At 49.3% G+C, this 25,000-nt stretch overlaps 2 protein-coding genes across 2 annotated transcripts in view; both read left to right on the top strand.

The window, feature by feature from the left end:
• LOC307074790 (liprin-beta-1-like) overlaps positions 1 to 13,548 on the top strand; it is a 31,251-nt gene extending 17,703 nt beyond the window's left edge. Inside the window, 16 exon segments of the mRNA XM_079735138.1 lie at positions 354 to 424; positions 536 to 587; positions 1,600 to 1,738; positions 2,946 to 2,995; positions 2,997 to 3,094; positions 3,654 to 3,782; positions 4,745 to 4,895; positions 5,669 to 5,783; positions 6,411 to 6,499; positions 8,743 to 8,808; positions 8,810 to 8,866; positions 9,489 to 9,614; positions 10,541 to 10,729; positions 12,075 to 12,221; positions 12,316 to 12,381; positions 12,922 to 13,548. Of these exon segments, the coding sequence (XP_079591264.1) occupies positions 354 to 424; positions 536 to 587; positions 1,600 to 1,738; positions 2,946 to 2,995; positions 2,997 to 3,094; positions 3,654 to 3,782; positions 4,745 to 4,895; positions 5,669 to 5,783; positions 6,411 to 6,499; positions 8,743 to 8,808; positions 8,810 to 8,866; positions 9,489 to 9,614; positions 10,541 to 10,729; positions 12,075 to 12,221; positions 12,316 to 12,381; positions 12,922 to 12,996 (1,620 nt within the window). The 3' untranslated portion in view covers positions 12,997 to 13,548.
• A 926-nt stretch (positions 13,549 to 14,474) lies between these two features.
• Positions 14,475 to 24,740, top strand: LOC307074789 (ubiquitin-conjugating enzyme E2 N-like). The gene is made up of 4 exons (XM_079735137.1): positions 14,475 to 14,585; positions 17,270 to 17,516; positions 20,504 to 20,644; positions 21,706 to 24,740. The coding sequence occupies exons 1-4, from the start codon at positions 14,556 to 14,558 to the stop codon at positions 21,750 to 21,752; spliced, it is 465 nt and encodes a 154-aa protein (XP_079591263.1). The 5' UTR covers positions 14,475 to 14,555; the 3' UTR covers positions 21,753 to 24,740.
• The last annotated feature ends 260 nt before the right edge of the window (positions 24,741 to 25,000 follow it).

Below are 25,000 nucleotides of genomic sequence, written 5' to 3'. Positions count from 1 at the left end.
ACCCCCAGCCTATTAGGACGGGCGTTTGTTATTGGTTTAGTTCAAAGTGATGTCGTTTATAAAGTTTCCAACTGTGGTTGAACTTATCTTGTCGTGTCACTTTAAGTTACGTTTATTTGTGTCTCTTTCTGTCGCTCTCTCTCTCCGTCTCTTCCTGTCATTGTCTCATTCTCTCTCTCTCTCTGTCTCTCGGTTTCGCTCTCTCATTCTGTCTTTCTGTCTCTCTGTCTGTCTCTCGTTCTGTCTTTCTGTCTGTCTGTTTGTCTTTCTCTTGTTCTGTCCGTCTGTCTCTCGTTCTGTCTGACTGTATGCTGTCTGTCTGTCTGTCTTACCCCTGCCTGTCTCACCCGCAGTCCAGCCCCTGCATCGCGGTGCTGTCAGAGATGACCGCTCTCGACCGGGAGCGACAGCAGGCCACAGAGAGGTACCCCCCCCCCCTATTGTCCTGGCCCTTCCTGGTTCCTGCGTTATTCCTGACTCACTTCCCTCCACACGCTGGGTCTCACTGTTGTTTGTTGGTATTTCATCTCTTCAGCTCAGCACCTCAGTCCAGCAGCACGGCCCAAATACCCACCGGTGTTGAGCAGGTGAGCGTCTGAAACATTCCAAATGTGAACTAAACTAATTTAAAAATGCCTACAATTAAAGGATGAATAGTGTTCTGCAACCTTGGGGTCAAAAGTACAGATGCACCGATAGTGAAACCATGTGCTGATATCGATATTTAACATGAAAGTTTGGGCCGATGCCGATACTTGGATTTATTTTACTTTTTCATAGTTATTCCACCTTTCGTGCCAGGGAAATAAATACACCTTAATTACAAAAAACATAACAGATGGTCTTTCAGACCTTTGAATCATCACACTATCTTTCAATGAACACAAATCTAATCATAAAAATTCACCAAACAACCTTTGGTCGAACCTTTCACACGACAGATTATCTTTGGTGAAAAATAGCAACTTTTGATAATTGACGCAAGACATCCATCGGTAAATGTCCGCTAATGTACCGAGAGGCCGTTGGAATTCTACCACACACACACACACACACACACACACACACACACACACACACACACACACACACACACACACACACACACACACACACACACACACACACACACACACACACACACACAGCGCTGTGCCCTCACCCTCTCACAACCCTGCGGCCCCCTCATGTTAACGACATGCCACTCACACAACACCCTTGAGTGACTTGAAATCAATTAGGTTAAGTCCTCTGCTCGCCCCTTAGTGGTCCTTGACGCGGTGGTTAGACGCACCAGTGGGACCACTACAGAATTGATGAGGACATGGGGAGGACAAAGGTTGTTGAGTTGTGCCGCCTAGTGGTGTCATTATGGAACTGCACTGTTCTTGTGTCACTGTACACCGTCAGTCAGCGGCACTGCGTCCCTCGTGCATCAAAGTTAATTGGATTGAGACGTCGGTGGAAGGATTTTGTCTTTTAGACACAAAGTCTGAGGGGTATCGAATCGTCCAAAATTTGTTTTGACGCACAAAATAAATAGAGTAAGAATTTTGTTTTAGCGTTTCACTCAGTGTGCGTTCTGTCATTCTATTACAGAGCACCAGTCAGGAGGGACCGGCCTCTCCGACGCTACAGAATGAAAGCTTCGGCACCAAGAAGGCACGCTCCTCCCTCGGCCGCGGCTTCTTCTTCAGGTCGCGTGGAGCCAAGCGGACGGGCAGCTCTCCAAACCTGGGTGGGTCTGAGAGCGACGACTGCTGGCCGAACTTGTCCATGCGTCATCCCTAGACCAGTGAAAATATGAATTAAGAAAGTTGTTGGCAAAAACTAAGAAGTATACCTGAAACTAATGAAATATCATTAATCACTGCAGTGTCCCTCACTAATTGTAATTCTATTTTATTTACGTTTTATTTGTTATTTCTTTCCAATCCCTTGCATGGCTGCAGCATTGTTCCGGTCTGCTTCTCTAGCTGTTGCTCCCTACGAAACTCCTGAAAGTAATTGAGTATAAACAGTATATATCCGTCTGAAGTGTACATACTTCCGACAGTCTTGACCTTTTGTGCACTGTAGTCGTAAACCACAAGGATCTGTGCAATCGGTTTGTTTTCTGGTTTCAAGTCTGAGCAAGCACGGTGATTGTTTTAGACTTGTTGAGTGTAAATTATTCATAATGTCTTTGTTTTGTGTGCTGTTTGTGAAAACGTGGAATATGGCAGTCGCAGTGCCAGTGCTCCCCTGTTGGGTACAGTAGGTCTCCGTGGTGCCCATGCGCAGTCTGGCTGCCCTGGGGTCGGCACAACTGGCTGTAGGACGGGATTAGCGCTGGTGTAGCAATGTCACCACCTACTGGCCAAAACGACACATTACACATTGGAAAGGCAGATGGATTTGAGTGTGTTTGCAGAGTAAACGGTCAGCATTGCTACATCAACTGTCCTCTGATGGACTTTCCCTCCACTTTCTACCAAAATATTCGAATATATTTTCTTTATTCAAATTCCGAGGTGTTTTTCTTTACTATTTCTCCCCACGGGTGTGTGAGGTGTTTCCTGTCTGCTCTCGGCTCATTGGCTAACGGCCCGACCAATCGACATCCAGTTGTCCCTCCTCCTTGTAGTCGGCCCCATCTGCAAACGTCCTGAGTCACCTGGCGGCCATCTTGGTTCTAAACTCCAAGCCTCCTCAGACGCTTTCTACCCATAAGCCCCGGCAGCGGCGTACTCTATAAACTCTATAGGATGTCTGAACCTCCTTTATGGAGGGAGGGCTTCACCAGCATGGGGGGGCTGTCTACGGGGGTCCACCCGTCTCCTAGGAGACCTGGGGGGGGTGGACAAGCATGGTGGTCTGGTGGTCTTTGCAGTCCCCCGAGTTTGTGTGTGTGTGTGTGTGTGTGTGTGTGTGTCCTCTGTGGTCCTGACGTCTTCCTGTTCCAGCGGAGGCGGAGCAGAGGGGCACGGACCACCTGGACCTGGCCGGGGCCCCGCCCCCCCCCACCACGAGGCTCCGCCCCCGCCGGGCCGGACTCCGCCTCCTCACCCGAAACCCGCAAGAAGACCAAGGGGCTGAGGAAGTTCTTTGGCAGGTAACTCATCGCCAGGGGCAACCGTGGGGTTCTGATTGGTCCAATGGGCGCCAATCACCTGTACTCACAATGTCATTGGCTGAGCTCTCTCTCTCTCTCTCTCTGTCTGTCTGTCTGTCTGTCTGTCTGTCTGTCTGTCTGTCTGTCTCTCTGTCTCTCTGTCTCTCTGTCTCTCTCTCTCTCTCTCTCTCTCTCTCTCTCTCTCTCTCTCTCTCTCTCTCTCTCTCTCTCTCTCTCTCTCTCTCTCTCTCTCTCTCTCTGTGTCTCTGTGTCTCTGTCTCTCTCTCTCTCTCTCTCTGTGTCTCTGTCTCTCTCTCTCTCTCTCCCTCTGTCTCTCTCTCCCTGTCTGTCTCTCTCTCTCTCTCTCTCTCCCTCTGTCTCTCTCTCTCTCTCTCTCTCTCTCTCTCTCTCTGTGTCTCTGTCTCTCTCTCTCTCTCTCCCTCTGTCTCTCTTCCTGCCTGTCTCTCTCTCTCTCTCTCTTCCTGCCTGTCTCTCTCTCTCTCTCTCTCTCTCCCTCTGTCTCTCTCTCCCTGTCTGTCTCTCTCTCTCTCTCTCTCAGGATGAAGAGGAGCCACTCTTCCTCGTTGAACCTGGATGACCCGTCAGACTCGGAGTTCAGAAGGGGCGGAGTCAGAGCCACCGCGGGCCCCCGCCTCGGCTGGTCACATGACCTCAAGCAGGACGGCGGGTAGGCTGAAGGAGTCCGGGGGTCCGGTTCACCCCCAGGTCGACCCCGCTGCCCTGCCCATGAGCAAGGCAGCGGTCCTCCGGCTGGAGGTTCCCCGCTGCGATTATTACAAATGTTAAAGTGGAGAAAAGGTTTTCTTTGGAACTTTTTCTAAAACGTTTTAAACTATTAAGTGTGTGTGTGTGTGTATGCCTCCCTGCCTGCGTATGCGTGTGCGTCTCTCCCCGTGTGTGTTTGGTGTGTGTCTCCCTCCCTGTGTGTGTGTGTGTCCCCCTGTATGTCTCACTGCCTGTGTGTATATGTGTGTGTTTGTGTGTGTGTGTCTCCCCCCCCTGTGTGTGTGTGTCTCCCCCCCCGTGTGTGTGTGTGTCTCCCCCCGTGTGTGTGTGTGTCTCCCCCCCCCCCTGTGTGTGTGTGTGTGTCTCCCCCCGTGTGTGTGTGTGTCTCCCCCCCCGTGTGTGTGTGTGTGTGTCCCCCCCCCGTGTGTGTGTGTGTCTCCCCCTCCCCCCCGTGTGTATGTGTCTCCCCCCCCCTGTGTGTGTCTCCCCCCCCCCTGTGTGTGTCTCCCCCCCCTGTGTGTGTCTCCCCCCCTGTGTGTCTCCCCCCCCCTGTGTGTGTCTCCCCCCCCTGTGTGTGTGTCTCCCCCCCCTGTGTCTCCCCCCCCCTGTGTGTGTCTTCCCCCCCCCCCCCCCGTGTGTCTCCCCCCCCCCCCCCCGTGTGTGTCTCCCCCCCCTGTGTGTGTGTCTCCCCCCCCTGTGTGTGTGTCTCCCCCCCCCCCTGTGTGTGTGTGTCTCCCCCCCTGTGTGTGTCTCCCCCCCCTGTGTGTGTGTGTCTCCCCCCCTGTGTGTGTGTGTCTCCCCCCCTGTGTGTGTCTCCCCCCCTGTGTGTCTCCCCCCCCTGTGTGTGTGTCTCCCCCCCTGTGTGTGTCTCCCCCCCTGTGTCTCCCCCCCCTGGGGTCCCAGGCCGGCTGAGGCCCTGTTCCCCCAGTGGACCAGCGACCAGGTGTGTGGCTGGCTGCAGGCCCAGGGGATGGGGCAGTACGTGGCCCAGGGGCAGGAGTGGATCCGCTCGGGGCAGACGCTGCTGGACGCCCCCCAGAGCGACCTGGAGAAGGTGGGCCTCGGATCATGTGTTTATTCATTCAGTTGATGGGGACAATGCTCGTTGATTAACAGACAAGCTGCTTGCTGTAAATAAGCCAGGGTCAGCTGCAACTTCTAATTTCCATCTGTTGTCCCTAGCCAGATCTTAAAAGGGAGCCTAAAAATGATTTGAAAGAAATTATAAACCATTGATTGGAATAAAGGAAATCATTAATTGAGGCCGATCGGCTCTTCAATAATGTGTTGGTAAACTTGTGCTTCTGCACAGTCTTAGAAAGTGTGTCATCTTAGAGTCACAATGTGTGAGTTTGATCCCCACCCAGTTAGTAGGCGAGACTTTAGGATAAAAAAACTCAGTAAGGCCAGCTGGGTGGTGTGAGTGGGTTTTGTGTCGATGGTCCAATTCCTGTACACAAAGAGAGGCCACGAAAATATGACATTTTGAATTGAAGGAAGTGAGTTCCTTTTAATCTAGCATTATTTCCGATCAGTGTCATGCCGAGCCTCCCCATGTATGAGGACTTCCCTTTATTAAGGGATTGACGGGGGGTGTGTCCGTGTCTCCTGTGGGTTGCCACTACAGGTTCTGTGCATCAGGAACCCCCTCCACAGGAAAACTCTCTGTTTTAAAGTCGTATCATTAAGGGATTGACCTGAGGTGTTGCTGTGGGTTGCCTCTACAGGTTCTGTGCATCAGGAACCCCCTCCACAGGAAAACTCTCTGTTTTAAAGTCGTATCATTAAGGGATTGACCTGAGGTGTTGCTGTGGGTTGCCTCTACAGGAGCTGTGCATCAGGAACCCCCTCCACAGGAAGAAGCTGCAACTGGCCCTCCGGGCCGTGGTCGGCTCCGGGGACGATGACCTCCAGGGGAAGCTCAACCACAACTGGGTCACCCGTGAGTCGACGACGCGTTCTGGTTCTGGTTTTCACAGGGTTCAAATGCGTGTCACCAAAAGGCTTCCTTTTGGGAGGGGATTAGAAGGAACCATGTAGAATGCCATTATGGTCTAATCGGCTTAAAAGAAAGATTTGTCTGTTTGGTATGAGATCGTTTGGGGCCTCGCAAGAATGGCTGCAAAGCACGTCTGTCCTCTCGTGTGTGTTAGCAAACGGTTCAAATGTATCAATATTATGAATTATATCACATTGAATAACTGTTTTTAAAAAGATTTTACCAATTTAGTGACCGTGATATCAGTTTTAATTTTAATGGGAGGGAAAGAGAGAGAAAGACTATTCAATGAATATCGTTTTCAAAACAACCTGTGTGTGGATAAAGAAATTCCAGTGCCTACTTTCTATTGTCTGTATTTGCGTCTAACTTTTTAGCCTTTTTTTGTCCTTTTAATAGTTTTTATTCTATTTGTTTGTTTTATAACTAGATAGTTGAATTGTACAGCACTGTGGTCAACAGTTGTTGCTTTTAAAGGGCTATAATAAACTTGACCCTAAACTTGAACTCTAAACTTGTACTAAAGAGCAGGACTGCACTGTTGCCCCCCCCCCCCCCCCCCCCCCCCAGGATGGCTGGACGACATCGGGCTGCCCCAGTACAAGAGCCAGTTCGACGAGGCTCGCGTCGATGGTCGCATGCTGCACCATATGACCGTGGTGAGCCAGCGGGGGTTCCCAACTTTATACGCAGAGAAGTTAGCGGACAAAGTGGGCGGGGTTGCTGGGTACATTAGCTGTGTTCGAAATCTTTCCCCATCACGGATATAGTGCACTATATAGGGTGCTCGCCATTTTGTAGTGGTGTTCAAATTCTCAGTGGTTAATTTCATTCACTTAAAATCCCCACAATTTGAGTGAACATACGATGTTCCCTACATGTTACTCCCGTATACCACAATGCAATGCAGTCGTGTTTTTCCGGAGGAGAAAAACACGTTTAGAAATGTCAACAATTTATTTGGGATTTAACATAGAAAATTTAACATTCAAAATTAATAAAGAAAGACTTGAACAAGGAAATGTAACATTCAACATCAATACAACCTCCAGTTTTCCTCGTGAGTGCCCGGTTTGTTTACGTGATGTGGGCGCATCTGTCTGCATCACACAAATACCCGGCGCATTTACTGACGCAAAAGACGTTTGGAAATGTTCAGCGTAGTGTCCGAATTCTAGTTTGTTCGTTCCCTATATAGTGCACTATATCATGAACACTGTATAGGGAATAGTGAGTGAGTGAATAGGGAACGATTTCGAACACAGCTAATGTGTTGCAGTGAAGGAACGGAGTGAGGCTATGCATCACAAGGTGTGAGGTATGGTCTGCCCTTATAAGGTCATAACCACAGGTGTAGAGGGTAGCGTGCACACGGCTAGAGGAGAACAATGCATCGTGTCCATATATGGGCGTATGTTTGTACGGTATGCTGTCATAGAGTTTTCTTTTCTCACTCGTAAACTACTGATAATAAGCAGTGAGTTTTTACTTCAAACAGATACAAAAAAATGTCTGTAAACAAATATCATTTGAATCCACTTTGTTCGCTGGTAAATGTTTTCATTGTTCACAGAATCTTTATTGGCCCCGAGGGGAAAATAGTTTTTAATCTCTGAGGAAGACCTGGATCTGACCAAAAACAATCCCGTGGCGTTTGATCTGCTATTTCTGTCTGCCAACTCAATGAAGCCCACCCCTGATTCTCATCACGCTGGTTAAGGCTACAGACGTTATGATCCAGCATTCAGAAGGCATGAGCAAACTCATGTTTCAAATAAATATTGTTGGTTAACTTGTCCACGGTACACAGATTATGGTCTGTGAGTTAACGAACGGGGTTAAAAATAATTTGATATAGTGAATCTCATTATCCACAAAGGTGGACATTTTTCACTCGCCAGACTTAAAAGACATAAACGTACAGAAATTTTATCTCAGACATATTAGGAAACATTTCAGGATAAAAAGAAAATAATACATATGTTTAAATACATAAGCATGCTGATGTCTGATCCGTGTCTGTCTGTCCCCCTTGAGTGAGCCGTGTGTCTGTCTGTCCCCCTTGAGTGACCCATGTGTCTGTCTGTCTGTCTGTCCCCCTGACTGACCCGTGTGTCTGTCTGTCCCCCTGACTGACCCGTGTGTCTGTCCGTCCCCCTGACTGACCCGTGTGTCTGTCCGTCCCCCTGACTGACCCGTGTGTCTGTCCGTCCCCCTGACTGACCCGTCTGTCCGTCCCCCTGACTGACCCGTCTGTCCGTCCCCCCTGACTGACCCGTGTGTCTGTCTGTCCCCCTGACTGACCCATCTGTCCGTCCCGCTGACTGACCCGTGTGTCCGTCCCCCTGACTGACCCGTGTGTCCGTCCCCCTGACTGACCCGTGTGTCCGTCCCCCCTGACTGACCCGTGTGTCTGTCTGTCCCCCCTGACTGACCCGTGTGTCTGTCCGTCCCCCTGACTGACCCGTGTGTCTGTCCGTCCCCCTGACTGACCCGTCTGTCCGTCCCCCTGACTGACCCGTCTGTCCGTCCCCCTGACTGACCCGTGTGTCTGTCTGTCCCCCTGACTGACCCATCTGTCCGTCCCGCTGACTGACCCGTGTGTCCGTCCCCCTGACTGACCCGTGTGTCCGTCCCCCTGACTGACCCGTGTGTCCGTCCCCCTGACTGACCCGTGTGTCCGTCCCCCTGACTGACCCGTGTGTCCGTCCCCCTGACTGACCGTGTGTCTGTCCGTCCCCCTGACTGACCCGTGTGTCTGTCCGTCCCCCTGACTGACCCGTGTGTCTGTCCGTCCCCCTGACTGACCCGTGTGTCCGTCCCCCTGACTGACCCGGTGTGTCCGTCCCCCTGACTGACCCGTGTGTCCGTCCCCCTGACTGACCCGTGTGTCCGTCCCCAGGACGACCTCCTGTCCCTGAAGGTGGGCAGCGTGCTCCACCACCTCAGCATCAAGCGGGCCGTCCAGGGTGCTGCGGCTCAACCATTACCAGCCCAACTGCCTCCGCCGGCGGCCGTCGGACGAGGTGGGGCGGGGCCCTCGAACACAGCACCACACGGGTCACCACCCACACACTGACTGGTCTACGGGCGAGCAAAGGGAAGGCATTCACAACTGCCATTGGTTTTATTTAGCTAACGGACAAACCAGGCCGGCTAGCTTGCTGCTAGCTTGCTGCTAGCTACTTAAATGATACAAGCCTGGTTTTAAACTGCCGTGTACGGTCATCCAGTACACGCACAAATATATAGGTGTCGGGCGCCCCGGTGGCTCATGAGGTAGAACGCGTACCATATAGGCTCAGTCCTGACCGCAGCGACCCGGGTTCGATTCCTGCCCGTGGTCCTTTGCTTCACGTACTCCCCTCTATCTCCCATACCTAACCATATATATATACCACACGGGGGGGGAGGGAGACACACACACACACACACACACACACACACACACACACACACACACACACACACACACACACACACACACACACACACACACACACACACACACACACACACACACACACACACACACACACATACAGCTGTTCAATTTCAGAATTCACTGTAGAATATTTATTTAAGTGCATTAAAAAGGATGTAGTTTTAATGAAGTACCTTCCTGATCTCTGAATCCTCCTGTTCTAGAACAACATCACTCCGGCAGAGATCGCCCAGTGGACCAACCACAGGGTGATGGAGTGGCTGCGCTCCGTAGACCTGGCGGAGTACGCCCCCAACCTCAGGGGGAGCGGGGTGCACGGGGGACTCATGGTGAGAGGGGGGGGGGAGAGGGAGGGAGAGAGAGAGAGAGAGAGGGGGAGGGAGGGAGAGAGGGAGAGAGGGGTGGGAGGGAGAGAGGAGGGAGAGAGGGGAGGGAGGGAGAGAGAGAGGAGGGAGGGAGAGAGGAGGGAGGGAGGGAGGGGGGGGGGGAGGGAGGGAGAGGGGGGGGGTGAGGGAGGGAGGGAGAGAGGGAGGGAGAGAGGGGTGGGAGGGAGAGAGAGAGAGGGGGGGGAGAGAGGGGGGGGGGAGGGAGGGAGAGAGGGGTGGGAGGGGAGAGAGGAGGGAGGGAGAGAGGAGGGAGGCAGGGAGAGGGGTGGGAGGGAGGGAGAGAGGAGGGAGAGGGGGAGGGGGGGGAGGGAGAGAGGAGGGAGGCAGGGAGAGGGAACAGAGGGTGACTCCGGAACGTGCCTTGATGCTGCAGGAGCTCAAAGCAAATGAACGAGGAGCCCGGTTCATATTTGTGACATGAAGCAGAATAACCCATTGAATCACATTGTTTTAATGGAGTAAAGTACCATGGGGGCTTTATTCGTTAGTTTGCTTCGAATAGGACTCTCGTTTTGGTCTACTGGACTCAAACATTCTGTGTACACAAACTTGTACATTCATGGCAGTAGGGTCTGGAACTGGGCTGTAGTTTCTTGAGTAGTAAATAGACCTCAAAGATGAACAGACCACTTCTCACGTCTGTCACAGCGACCGTTACCAATAAACACATCGTTACAAGAACAATCATATGAAACTATATTTTGGGCTTCTGCATTTACAATTATTATTTCATATAATAATCATATAAGAAAGCCCAATCATATAAGAAATAGCTGGCCTGTCTATGGGAGTTCTTTTATGCCAGGCCCGTGTTCCCGTCGCCACCCGCTTCAAACAGCCCTAACCGTCCTCCCCCGTCCTCCCTGGAGGTGCTGGAGCCGCGCTTCAACGTGGAGACGCTGGCCCTGCTGCTGAACATCCCCCCCAGCAAGACGCTGCTGCGCCGCCACCTGGGGACGCACTTCCACCTGCTGACCGGCTCCGAGGCCGGCCGCAGCAAGCAGGACTGTCTGGAGAACCCCGACTACAGCCTGCTCACCGCCACCGCCAGGGTCAAGGTGCTGCTCCACCCGTACCGCTCCACCTTAACCACCAGGGTCAGGGTGCTGCTCCACCTTAACCACCAGGGTCAGGGTGCTGCTCCACCTTAACCACCAGGGTCAGGGTGCTGCTCCACCTTAACCACCAGGGTCAGGGTGCTGCTCCACCCGTACCGCTCCACCTTAACCACCAGGGTCAAGGTGCTGCTCCACCTTAACCACCAGGGTCAGGGTGCTGCTCCACCCGTACCGCTCCACCTTAACCACCAGGGTCAGGGTGCTGCTCCACCTTAACCCCCAGGGTCAGGGTGCTGCTCCACCTTAACCCCCAGGGTCAGGGTGCTGCTCCACCGTGTGTTTGAAGTGTCAGAGCCTTCCTCCAGCTATGAGTGAATGAGATGCTTTGTGAGAGTTTCTGTTTCTGGTCGGTTTGAGACCACTCCCAGCTAATTACTGATCCATCAGCCCAAGGATGAGTTCTGGGAACTCTATTTGCCTGTGTATGCACAGGCAAATAGAGTGCCTGTGTGTGCTCACACAGTGTCATCACAGCTTCACCATTCAGACTTCTCAATGACGGACAAACATGGGGACCTTTCTAATCTCTGCTCTCGTTACAACACGCATCACCTGTGTAACGACCCTCCCATTTAGACCGGTCTCTGACCCTCCCCTGGTCTCTCTCTGACCCTCCCCTGGTCTCTCTCTGACCCTCCCCTGGTCTCTCCCTCCCCTGGTCTCTCTCTCACCCTCCCCTGGTCTCTGACCCTCCCCTGGTCTCTCCCTCCCCTGGTCTCTCTCTGACCCTCCCCTGGTCTCTCCCTCCCCCTCCCCTGGTCTCTCCCTCCCCTGGTCTCTCTCTGACCCTCCCCTGGTCTCTCCCTCCCCTGGTCTCTCTCTGACCCTCCCCTGGTCTCTGACCCTCCCCTGGTCTCTCCCTCCCCCGGTCTCTCTCTGACCCTCCCCTGGTCTCTCCCTCCCCTGGTCTCTCTCTGACCCTCCCCTGGTCTCTGACCCTCCCCTGGTCTCTCCCTCCCCCGGTCTCTCTCTGACCCTCCCCTGGTCTCTCCCTCCCCCTCCCCTGGTCTCTCTCTGACCCTCCCCTGGTCTCTCTCTGACCCTCCCCTGGTCTCTCCCTCCCCTGGTCTCTCTCTGACCCTCCCCTGGTCTCTCCCTCCCCTGGTCTCTCTCTGACCCTCCCCTGGTCTCTCTCTGACCCTCCCCTGGTCTCTCTCTGACCCTCCCCTGGTCTCTCCCTCCCCCGGTCTCTCTCTGACCCTCCCCTGGTCTCTCCCTCCCCCTCCCCTGGTCTCTCCCTCCCCTGGTCTCTCTCTGACCCTCCCCTGTCCCTCTCCCTCCCCAGCCCCGGAGGCTCTCGTTCGGGGGCTTCGGCCCCCTGAGGAGGAAGCAGCCAGAGGACACCAGTGACTACGTGTGCCCCATCGACGTGGAGATGCCCAAGAACGCCAGCTTCCAGCGGGGCCTCCACAGCTACGGCCAGCTGGAGCAGGTACCTGGAACAACGGCACAGAGGGTTGTGGTGAGTTCGTCCTTTTAACCTCATGGAACTTGTCTGACTTGTGTGTTTCTCTTGTTCCGTGCAGATGGAGGACTCTGAGGGCACCGTCAGACAGATCGGGGTGTTTTCTGAGGAGATTAATAATTTAACGGTGAGTAAAATTCCTCCAATACGGCATCAGACTTCTTTGGTAACACTTTGCAATGAGGGTGCATTATTTAACCAATTTGTTAACGTCAGTTGATGCAGTTGGTTAATCAAAGGGGTTTCGCTATTGATTACATCTTTAACAAAAAATGTATAAGCGGTAGTAAACTGTCAAAAGAAATGGCGAAAAAGGTTTCACAGTAACTCAGTGGTGACTGGCCACTGTGGAAACACACGAACCAAAACCTCCCTCTGAAAGCTTCGCCCACACGCACAAATGAGTTTCCAAGCAGGAAACGAGGTGTAGCTCTGCCCCTTCCGGCCCAGGCTCTGGGCTGTCTCCCCACAGAGGTTCTGCTCAACAAACAGGACGGCTTAACGTTGTGGATACCACTCGTTTATCTCGAGAGACGGCCAGATAACCAACAGCAGTCCAGATCGGTCCGAATGCGTGATGTCACCAGTCCCCTAACCAATGGCAGTGACCCTCACTCCTGATTGGCCAGGATGTTGTCTAAGGGGTCATGTGGTCGTTGGGTTTCAGAACATGCTGCAGGGGGACGTGTTCATGACAGAGGTCACCGAGGTCGACGGAGGTCAGGGGGACGTTCCCGTGTGAAGGAGTGATGACACCGCATCCCGCTAGTCAGCTATTACCAAGAATATTGAGGTCTCTCTCCCTCTCCCTCTCTCTCTCTCTCTCCCTCTCCCTCTCCCTCTCTTTCTCTCTGTCTCTGTCTCTGTCTCTGTCTCCCTCTCTCTGTCTTTCTGTCTCTCTGTCTGTCTCTCTCTGTCTCTCTCTCTCTCTCCCTCTCTCTCCCTCTCTCTCTCTGTCTCTCGTTAAACTGCATGAACTGAGAATGTGACAACCATTACCTTAATGTTAACCCCCATCTCAACCACCATTACTTTATACGTTATCTTTGACTGCATCTTCGTTGAGATATTATTTAAAACCAAAAGTGTTGGCCTTGCCTCGATGTATTAAGTATTTTGAACCTTCTTGTAACGGCTTTTAACCAGATCTATGTCTGGCTATGTTAGACTCTCTGTTAAAGTGTGTTTACTCCAGTCAGGCTTGCATGTCTTTATTTGTGGTACTTACAATCACCAAGTATTATCCAAGAGAATAACAGGACATATATACCAAACCTTTTTCCTGTTCATGAGTTTCCGGCTATAAGCACAATTTCGCCAGAACCAGTGAGGTCAAAAATGTTATTTTTTAATTTTTGTTAATAAAAATGTACAAATGGCTACATACTTGTCTTGGGTTGATAATGTATAAGGAAATCTAGGGACTTCCACTACATGAAGTCTAGTTTTAATTGTTTAATTTGAATGCTATATTGTTTCACCTTCTTATGACAAATGTACTGTATCGTAAGTCACTTTAGATAAAAGAGTCTAAGTGCCCTAAATGTAAATGTAAAACCCATTGAGGGTACATCATACTTCTATATTAACTATTTATTTGTGTACAGTATATAAAATAGACGTACTTTGAATAATGACAACAGATTTGTAGTATTGTTTGACATCAAACAGCAGTTTTCTGCCTGGCCCTTTTCCCACACTAGGGCAAAGGGGCGCAGCAATGGGCAAACGACCACACGGGGTCGTCGCATCCTCAAATGAATACAAAATATAGTAACGAACGAACAGGACATAACACCATTTTTATATTTTTATGTATTGCACAGTAGGCAATACAAAACCCAGCTGCCGTCCGATTATATATAGAGTAAGCCACAAGTAGGAAAATCGGTGTTCCACCAAATAGCTTACACCACATTGTGACTGTAATGATGTGTCGTGTTAGACGTCATGTGTTATCAACAGGAAGTCAATTAACCAAACGAAGGTAAACGCTCGTCCGTCCGACATGTACCGTCTCATAACAATGCCATCTCCGAGATAGGACCTCCTTATGACCGCGGTTTAACAAAAGACAACCCACTAAAACGATCCCCCGAGACCGAGAAAAACACATTACAGGTAGAACGGGTCCGCCGCCGCAGCCGACCTGCGTGTCATCGGCGCAGACGTCACGCACGGTCACCGGAAAAACCCGCGGATTAGCCCCGCCCTCCCACCGCGGATCGCCCCGCCCCCCACCGAGTCCATCACCCCGAAGAGAAGAAGACTCACGGCTAAAAATACCTCAGCTAGCTCAAGATGGCTGGTCTGCCCCGTAGGATTATAAAGGTAAATATCAAGACACAAGCGGGCGAATCATTACGACCCGTTTATCTCATTTCATGACGTGTGTTCCTCGGCATCGGCACGTGTAGCGTGCGGTCCGACGTTAGCCTGACGTTAGCCTGACGTTAGCACAGCCCTCACTCACTGAGCTAACCTGTTAGCACGACTACCAGCGCTATCACATTAACTCACTTAAAAGGCAAATGTTGGCCCGACTGAGGCTCCTCTCAGCGCCAGTTCAGGGACCATGCTAGGTTAGCACGGCTACTGTCGGCTAATGTAGCTTAGCGAGCTAATGTTGTTGCGGCTAGTGCTAGCACGTCAGCTCACCAGGCTAATGTTAGCGTGGCTACTGCCGGGTTTCTCACTTTAACTCATTTACCAAGCCTGACGTCCACAACTATTCAATTAGATCAACGCACGTTTTTATAAGCACTGGCTTTAGAATAATAGTATATGTTGTCAATAACCGGTGTATATTGTGCAGTATTGTCTGATATGGGTACGTGGTGTTTGTGTCCACAGACAGCTAGTAAACAGTGCGTTGACTAGAGACCAAACCCTGGCTGAGGTTAGCAGGTTTACTAGTGGTACTTAGGGGTTTCTCGTACATTTGAAACCGTCTTTAATGTTGCAAATCAACACAAAGATTTAAATCCACGCAACAAAACGAAAGCATTAATCAAGGAGTGTGACGGAGGAGGATGCCTGTCATTTCCTCAAAAGAGAGTACAGTAGCTGACATGTAAATGCGATGATGTGATGCATGTCAGAACTATAAAGGCCGCATTCTGGTTACTTTGTGATACATACTTTGAAATCAGGCATTGATCAGAAATCATTTTTTTGTAATTCATATTTAAAAGTAATCATATTTCATATTGGAGGTTTGTATTTCAATGTCCATGGTCCACCTGGAGGTAAGGTGCCTAACCCTTAACTCCTAAGGTCCCTAACCCCTTAGGTCCCTTACCCCTAACCTCTAAGGTCCCTTATCCCTTAGGTCCCTTACCGCTAACCCCTTAGGTCCCTTACCGCTAACCCCTAAGGTCCCTTACCCCTAACCCCTAAGGTCCCTTATCCCTTACCCCTAAGGTCCCTTACCCCTACCCCCCAAGGTCCCTTATCCCTTACCCCTAAGGTCCCTAACCCCTAACGGTGTTTCCCCTTGGATGGAGTTGCAGCAGCGGAGGTGCAATGTTTTTTTTCGCATTTTTTTTGTGTGCTCGCAAAGCGCACCCTGCCGGGAGGGTTCTATGCGTCTGCCGGCAACAGAAGGGTGTACATACAGTACATATGGAGAGATTGAACATATTAGATTATAATCTTTAAAACAATTATGTAGATTTATTTAACAAAAAATATGATATCAACAAGCACCCTATACAGTAAAATCACATAACACAAAAACTACAACAATCGAGAAGATGTGTGCCTCAAACCAGTGCATCTTCCCACTCCCTGCCCTCTCCCCATCACAAAGGTTGTAGTGGGACCAGTGTTTCCGCTAGAAAAAATTGGTGCCGGTCATGTGACCTGGAAGGTTTCATTTTAACGTTTTTAGATCGGGCCCAGAAAATCAAGCCCGGCCCGAGCCCGTGCACGTTCTGTCCGAGCCCGGCCCGGCCCGACACATTAACTGTAATGATGAGCCCGAGCCCGATTTCAACCCGACATTTTTTTAATACATGTGTAACTTTGTACACATTTGTTACTTAGGCCTACTCTGCTAAATATATATGTAAGGAATAATGTATAGAACGCCGGTTATTATCGGGAAAATAAGCGCCGACTGAAGGGGCTTATTTTCGGTAATGACCGGCGACGTTCTATACATTATCCCGCTTATTACACGGCTACTTGCCGAAATGAAAAAATAACTTCACATCTTGTGTCTTTTTACAATTTATTCAGTACCAGCATTCGTAGTGTTGATCAGCAGTGAAATAGTCCACCAAAGACGTTGACGTCGCTTAGCAACCGAAGAGGCTGGGGTTGATAAGTTACCGGACTACTTACTACCCATGCAAGTGAACGGAGCGTTCCACTGCATTGAGAAGACCCGTGTATTAAAGGCCTATAATATTTCTGTTTATGGCATAGATTTCTCCTCAGATTAGGCCAATAAAGCAATGATTAAAAAAAAGTGTGAATGGACCTGGATATGAAGCGTCCGCAATGCAAAATAACATTTGTTTCTTAAGAGAAGACGTGGCTCTCCTCTCCGTTTATATGCTTTACTCACAAGTGCGTGAATTGACCTGGTTATGAAGCGCATATCAAGCGTCCGTAGCGCACGGAATGTTATATTATTTTGCGTAGCGCAAAACAATATAACATCCTTGATTTAAAGAAGCTGAAGCTCTCGTCTCCTCTTGTTAAAAAAAAGAAATGCGTAGCGCCACTGCCAGGTGGGTACAGGGGAAACACTGCCTAACCATTAAGACCCCTGACCCCTGACCCCTCTGGTCCCTAACCCCGTGGCTATAGTCGTCTGCTGGGCTAAACGACCGATCTGTGGTCCTCTGTGTTCAGGAGACGCAGCGTCTACCGCTGCTGCCAGGTGCGTACAGGGGAAACACTGCCTAACCATTAAGACCCCTGACCCCGGACCCCTCTGGTCCCTAACCCCGTGGCTATAGTCGTCTGCTGGGCTAAACGACCGATCTGTGGTCCTCTGTGTTCAGGAGACGCAGCGCCTGATGGCGGAGCCGGTGCAGGGCATCATGGCGAAGCCGGACGAAGGCAACGCACGCTACTTCCACGTGGTCATCTCCGGCCCCCAGGACTCTCCCTTCGAAGGGGGCACCTTCAAGCTGGAGCTGTTCCTCCCGGAGGAGTACCCCATGGCCGCGCCCAAGGTCCGCTTCATGACCAAGATCTACCACCCCAACGTCGACAAGCTGGGCAGGATCTGTCTAGACATTTTAAAAGGTGAGGTCGCGCCTCCGCGTGGGACCGGCGCCGAGCATCTCCTGAGGGGCTGATGGGGCGGAAACGACCGACGCGTGTCTGGGTCGGGCCGTCGTCTCCGTGGTGATTCTAGATTATGATCAAACGATCAGATCGACGGGGGCTGTTGGGGGCTGCGTCAGCCTCAAGTGATACAGTTAGTTAGGTGAATTAACATTAAGAAAGAGTGAACGTCTTATCCAACATTTCAAAAAATGGAATACCATGATCCAAATCGTATCCATAACTTTCACCAGTTTATGGAGCACAGAGCAAAGTGTTGTTGAGCAGCAGCAGGACGGAGGGGATCCATGGAAGGGAAACGGCCAACTGGTTTTGGGAATTCACTCGTCACTCGTGCTGATACACCAGACACATCTCTAAGTGAACAGTGGGGCGCAGGTTCTAGAGACCTGATATTACGCAGTAAACGGAGGGAACGTAGTCTCCATCTGAATGTGGCGCTCCACCTCCGCCATATTAGACTGCATGCAGAGTACGCACTTATTGTACGCACTTTCTCTACATTGCACTTATTCTTAGTACTTAATTGTGTACCATCTGCAGTAGCTGCTAGCATTGCTGTACACGGGGAATGGGTTAGCCTAGCGATTGTTAGTACTTGCACTTGGCTCTATGAACATCTTTACTGTACTGACAGCAATATGTTGTTTCACTTCTTATGACAAATGTACTGATTGTAAGTCGCTTCGGATAAAAGCATCTGCTAAATGCCCTAAATGTAAATGTAAATATTATTTCACCGAACATATAGTACCATATATCTCAGAAAAACGTTCACCACTCAACGACGTGACTGCGGTGGTTGCTTGCTATAATCCAATTTTGTCCAGCCGGGCCAAACAGATTATTTGCTAATAACTTTTAAGACGCGTTAGTCTGCAAAACGCTGTACATTTTTATTGTCCCGCTTTGCCAAATGTGCACATTCAGCAAAGCGGGATATTGAACCTTTCCGGGGTTTGTCAGTCTAATGCATCGTACAAGTAATATTTTGAAGGAGGCAGAGAACTTTTCAGTTATACGTTTGCTGTGTTTATAGAAAAAGTTATTTCGGCCTAGGAATAACAGTGAATAACAGATCTTCCCTTCAATTGTCAAAATACGATCCGTTTACTGTTGTCACAAGCCTACATGTTCTACCAATGACAGATTCATAGGAATAGGCAACAGCACTTTCAGTCATTGTTCAATGTAATATTGAAAGTATTGCTGCATTGCAGTTAGCCCAACGATTTCTGGTCAAACCCCTCCTACCCTCAAAATAACCTCTGACTAACTAATCACTCCGTGGTCACATGCCTCTTTCACTGTTCCAAAGGGTTTGTGCTTGGGTAGTACATTGGCTGGTTGTCTTTCAGATACAGGGAACGCTTGGAGGCATTGAAAGTATGGAAAAGTCTACAATTCAAACCTTTCAACCGAAGGCCTAAAAAGGCATTGAAGAGCCTTGAATATAATTTTTAACAGCCTTTAAGGTTTTTCGCCACTGTCGTGAGAGTAAAAATCCTAAACTTCTAACCAGTAAATGTCAACCGTTTATGTATAGATATTTACTGGCCTCCCGTACAAGCTGTGGTGACCACTAAGCCATAACTTAAATCGCGTGCAGGATGCTTCTGTTGTCAGCAGCGCTTGTTTATATAGCAGCAGCTCTGCCATATTGCACCTTCAATACATTTAGATCCTCGTAAACCTATCCCAGAGTGAGCACTGCTGTGTCCCTTCATCCATCGGGCTGTGATATCGGTAAACCATTGTGGTATTAAAAAGGCTTAAATTGAACCCTGCAAGTTGAAACCTGCAGACACTCTGAACACATCAGGGGAGGAGCCTTCTTGTGGCCCTACCGGCATAGCGCATTTCCAATCTCTCAATTAGAAAACGTTCTATAAATGTGAGCAGTGAACACACTCCTTAGTAACGCCTATTAACGGATGCAGTGATATAATCATTAAAATGTATTACCAGCTGAACTGCAGGTTTTCTCTGCCGCCGCTAGAGCAGGGGGGGGTTGGGGTTACTAGAGTTCACCTGAACCGCGGGGCGACTGCTGCCCAGCTTGGTCACCTCCCAGTCACACCTCCCAGTCACATCAGGCTCTTAGTCAACATGGCGAGCAAACCAAAGGCCTGAAACTGGCCCCTCTGCCTGGAAAACCCTGGAAAGTCGGCTCCTACTTCGTCTCTTTCCCTGCCTGAATCAGCTGGCAGGGACCACGGCTGCAGTATGGTGAATTTAGCAATTGATAGTTCCTTGATCATGTTTATAAGTAATGCGAAAAAGAAAAACTGCAATATCACGTAGGATTGCTGCGTCAATGCCAGTGGTTTTGGATCCACTCATTACAGCAGAGCTTGACTGTAGCTTTAAAGTTTCTGAGGAAGCATGGCTTCAATAGTATGAGAGAAGGTATACGCAGGTAGTTCCATTTATTAAAGGTTGGTCACCGACGGCTCTACCAAGTGACACTGTGGTTTATTATGGTCCTAATCAAAATGACCTGATCGGCACAGCCCTAATCATCAGCATGTGTCACTTCCTCCCAATTAGAGACTAGTTCTCCATATTAAAACAATGTGACCATGGCTTTGACTTTGGATACACAAAGGCAACAGGGTCAGGTGGCGTCATCAAAAGGACAGAAGAATCCAGAAATAAACTATTAATGTTTGTTGATGGTCCACCGTTTTGTTTTGGGCAGGAAGTCTGGAACTATTTATACGCCTCACTTCCTTGTTGTTGTGACCACACCGTTGCTTTGTAACACTTTGGCCTTCCGTTATCTCAACAGAGAACCCACACATTGACTCATGGCCACCTTGTCCTTCCCCCACTCTCCCCTCCCTTACGGTTGAGGTGTTGTGTCATTTTTAATGAGAAGTAAGTATTTCCTTCCAACCTTGTGTTTTTCTACGTGGGTGCGTTTGTTTTGTGTCTGCCTCCAGATAAGTGGTCCCCAGCCCTACAGATCCGCACCGTGTTGCTATCGATCCAGGCGTTATTAAGCGCGCCGAACCCAGACGACCCCTTGGCCAACGACGTGGCGGAGCAGTGGAAGTCCAACGAGGCCCAAGCCATCGACACAGGTACTGCCCTGTCTCATCGGGGCTCGCTTCTACCGTACGCAGGGCGCGTCCAACCAGTTATTCCAACGCACACCTCCCTCACCCCGTGTGCATAGGGTGAGCACAGGACCCGGGTCATCTGTTATGAGTTCAGCACGATTTAAAATGTGTTCATAACTCCCAGCAGACTGTCCATAGTGAACCCTTGGACCGTATGCAGAACAACAAAGCCCCTTCCACCTAGCCAGCACGATATTTCACACCCGCTAACACGTTACGGAAATACCCCCTTTGATAAATAAGAGTACAGCAAATCCAAAGCAAACAGTCCCAGGGCTAGGAATAGAGCTCCACCGCCCAACCCCACTGAAAGAGAGAGTCCTTGTTTAGAGAGGTGCAGCCCGCTCTGTGTTACAGAGCGGGGGCTCCTTAGGGCTCGAGGGGGGACATGAGGACTCTCTAATAGAGATACCGGCGGGTGTAGCGCTGCGTGGAGGACAGGGAGACTAAATCAGTCGCGGCCGCACCGCAGACGTGACCCGACTGGAACAGCGTTGTGAAAACGAACCCACAGCACGCAATGGCTCCTGCGCTAACGGCTCAGAGTCACGGACTGCTTTTCATTTCCGATTTACCTCCTGTAAAGTGTGACTAGGATTTTTTTCATTTAATTTTTGTTTTGGTGTGCGCTGTCACGAAAACGTCCGTGTCAGACCCTAGAATGAGTTTCAGGGTCGAGCCATCATGTCATTGGTGAAAGGTTTTCCGATGCAGAATGTTTACTATCAGGATTCCCAATGCCGGCCCTCAGCTCTGATTCCTGGTAAAATCTCCCGAGGCCATGAGATACATTTACATACAACTGCATGATTAAATGTTATTGAAGGTTGGTCGAAACCCCTGCTAAACACTTCTCTTCCTTCCTCTCTCGCACTCGCTCTCTGTCTCTCTCTGTGTCTCTCTCTCTCCCCCTCTCCCTCCCTGTCTCTCTCGGTGTCTCACTCTCTCTCTGTCTGTGTCTCTCTCTGTCTGTGTCTCTCTCTGTCCCTCTCTGTGTCTCTTTCTCTCCCTCTCTCCCTCAGCCCGAGCCTGGACCAGACTTTACGCCGGTAAAAACAATGAAGTATAGAAGCTGTGGAGAAGAGGCGCCTGAATGTGATCTACAACACGATGTACTCCTATTCTGTCAAAGGTCTTATCTTGCATTTACAATTTAATGGACACACACACAAAAAAAAAAGAAAAAAAGGACAAAAAAAACTGCAATCCAACATCTATTTCAAAGACTTATTTGACGAGATTATCTGCTGCCGGTTCTCTGGGTAAACCCTTTATTCCCCCCATTCTGGAAGCACGTCCTCATGTGTTCTGCTCCTGATACTGTTATATCAATGCATGGGACAGCAGCCGGCTCCTCCTCTCCTCCTCCTCTCCTCCTCTCCTCCTCCTCCTCCTCCCCACGTGTTCAGACAACACACCGCGTCACGTCCCTCACTCAACACCAACACACAACTAACGTCTCCATGGCACTGTTGTCAACCCGGGTGTGTGTGTGTGTGTGTGTGTGTGTGTGTGTGTGTGTGTGTGTGTGTGTGTGCGTGTGTTCAGTCAAGGAGAGACTTGTTATATTTTAGCACAACGTAAGGACCGCCCTCTTCCTTCTCCATACGGCGGTTGGTCTGGAGAAGGAAGGGAAACGCCCCCCCCCCCCCCCCCTGCACTGAACGCCCCCCCTGCTGAATACGCTCTTGAAGAGCGCTAGTTTTCATGCATGCGTGTCCCAGTATTTATTTGAGCTCTACCGCAGAACGCCGCGAGTCTCGGTGAAACGGCGCCTGCTAGCATCGTTGCGCGGTGTGCGTTTTGTGTGCGTTTGCGGACGCACGCGCAGAACTCCTCAGTCTTTTCACTGCACTATGTTAACGTTAGTCAAAGGATTTTAGTATTTTGCCAAAATGTCTGTGTATTTAGAGGGTGCATGTCAATTCTCAATGCCAAATATGTCCCTAACGCTCACCCTAATCCACGCAGAGAGCCTTTGGGTGCAGGGTTGGGCGAGTTCCCGAACTATGACGCAGATTCCGGTCGTAGATTAAACAGGAGCTGGGATTGGCACTGACTTTGGGCTGAGAGGGTTTGAACTCTCCTAACAAGCGAATGTATTTAATGAACGGCCCCAAACAGTCTGACTATTCAGCCAGACCCACGCTCTGCTAAGTGAACTAACATTCGTCTTCTCATGCATCAACTGTCCCATCTCGACAGGAAGGATTGTGCTTACAATACTGATAATAAACCAAATTTTAAACGATCAAATGATTACGGTGAGGATATGTGATGGCTGACGTTAGCCACCACAGCTGAGGAGCTGCTTGGGGTCGCCCCCTCAGTCCCCCAGGGCCCCCCAGGGCAATAAACACTCGCTGTCATTGGGGCAGTTTCCTGTTTTCCCTGAAGCCTGATTGGGCAGCTGGTGAGGGGGGCGGGGTTCGTGAAAGACTAATATAGCATGTTTGTTCCAACACATTATAAATCGTTAAACGGGCGGGCTGACGAGGCGGGATGTGCTTTCAGACCGTGTCTTTGGTGGTCTGACCAGCTGTGGTGGTGGGCGGCCATGTTGTCTGTCTGCATTACCAAGCGTTGGACTTCTTTCTTTTTCTTTTCTTTTTTTAGAGCGAGAAACAGCCAGGTGTAAAAGTTTGTGTTCCTGTTTTTACTTTCCTTTTTTTCATGTTTACCTTTGCTCTGTCGTCTCCTCTCTACACTGTAACTGAACTGCGTACTATAACCCTTATCGATATCATTCAATGTTTAGAGATGTCTTCAACGGAAGAATGGTGATGGATATAGGAGCCTATGTTTGATTTACTAGCAACATTTTCATTTCAGCAGGTTTTTATTATTTAATATCTTTAAAGAAATGCTGTTAGCAAAAGGTACCGCTTATAATGATGTATTTACGCAATCATAGATGGAAAACTACTTGTTTCAGCTCCATTGAAAAGTATGATGGCTCCAATACACAAAATTAAAGATATTTCAGATTCGTATTTATCGTACCCAAAATGGATTCTTGTGGATTGATTGTATTCTCACTGTGGTGATTTTATATATTGGGGAACACTTTGGTGCTGTTCCCAATAATAAGCTTATTGGGGATTTCACAACAAATATGCTAATTTGTAAATGTATGCTTCAAAGTGGGCATTATTACTTTCAATTATCAAAAAACTACCGACATGAAAAACTTAAAATTAACAATTCATTGCTGATTAAGATATAAATACAAGTTTTTTATTATTAAAGTATTTATTTCATATAGTCATGGAACTCCGCAATATAAATGTGGATTTATCATAAAAAAAAATAGAAGCGAAATAAAAGGCATGCTACATTGAATGGGATCCCATCCATTTCCATGTGTAGAACTCCCTGACCACGTCCCCACCCTAAATCACTGTTGCCTTCACCACCACCAATGGGAGCTCTGAATCCACAACAAAAGGTTATTTCTGTTCTAAATTGTTAAACAGAAGGTTAGTCTTAAGTGTGACCGTAACTCACTCTTCTAAAAGCTTTTAAACATATTGTGCAACTTAAAACAACGGACTGATGCAGCTAGGCTACGTAGTAAGATAAATAAGGTATTTTAATTAAACCTCCATCAGACGGACGAGGAGGATCTGATGTCCGGTTTGAAGATGATCGCGTGGCTCAGGAGAGCTGGGATCGTCCACGTGGCTCTTCTTCACAACTGATCCGGGACAAGCACTCGGAAGGAACTAGTTTTGTTGGAATTTACATTAGTACTGCTTCTCAATGTTTCATATTGTGTTCGTTTTTTGGGACGTTGGTTGCTGCATGGTGTTTATTTCAAGCTGCCTGTCAACAGCTCCATGCTGCTACAGGCACACTCGAGTCCAGAGCAGGGCCTAGAGAAAAGGACGACTCGTTGTCCCTTTGGACGACTCCATAACAGTCCGTGGAGGGTCGCAGCTTTATCAGTAAAAAGGCCTATGAGATCTCAAGTTATCCACTTCCAACGTGTAAACACAAACGCTTAAATTATGTTGTCGCTGTTCTCCACACATGGCTCTTCACGCTGTAAATAAAGTGAGTAAAATAGGCTCTCCTTGTGTCTCTGTGTTCCGTCAGCATTGTCATGGAAGGTCCTCTTTCAAATCCTCGTTTGGTTCTGGTTACAGGCCATGGTGTGGGGAACATCAATCATGTTTTGTTCGTGAATGCATTCTGCATAAAATGTCTATCTGCTATATATATATATATATATATATATATATATATATATATATATATATATATATATATATATATATATATATATATATATATATATATTTATATTGTGGCGAA

The sequence above is a fragment of the Pollachius pollachius genome (genome assembly GCF_949987615.1).
Source record: "Pollachius pollachius genome assembly, chromosome: 4".
In the NCBI taxonomy this organism is placed as follows: Eukaryota; Metazoa; Chordata; class Actinopteri; order Gadiformes; family Gadidae; genus Pollachius; species Pollachius pollachius.
This window is presented reverse-complemented; position numbering and strand designations above follow the sequence as displayed.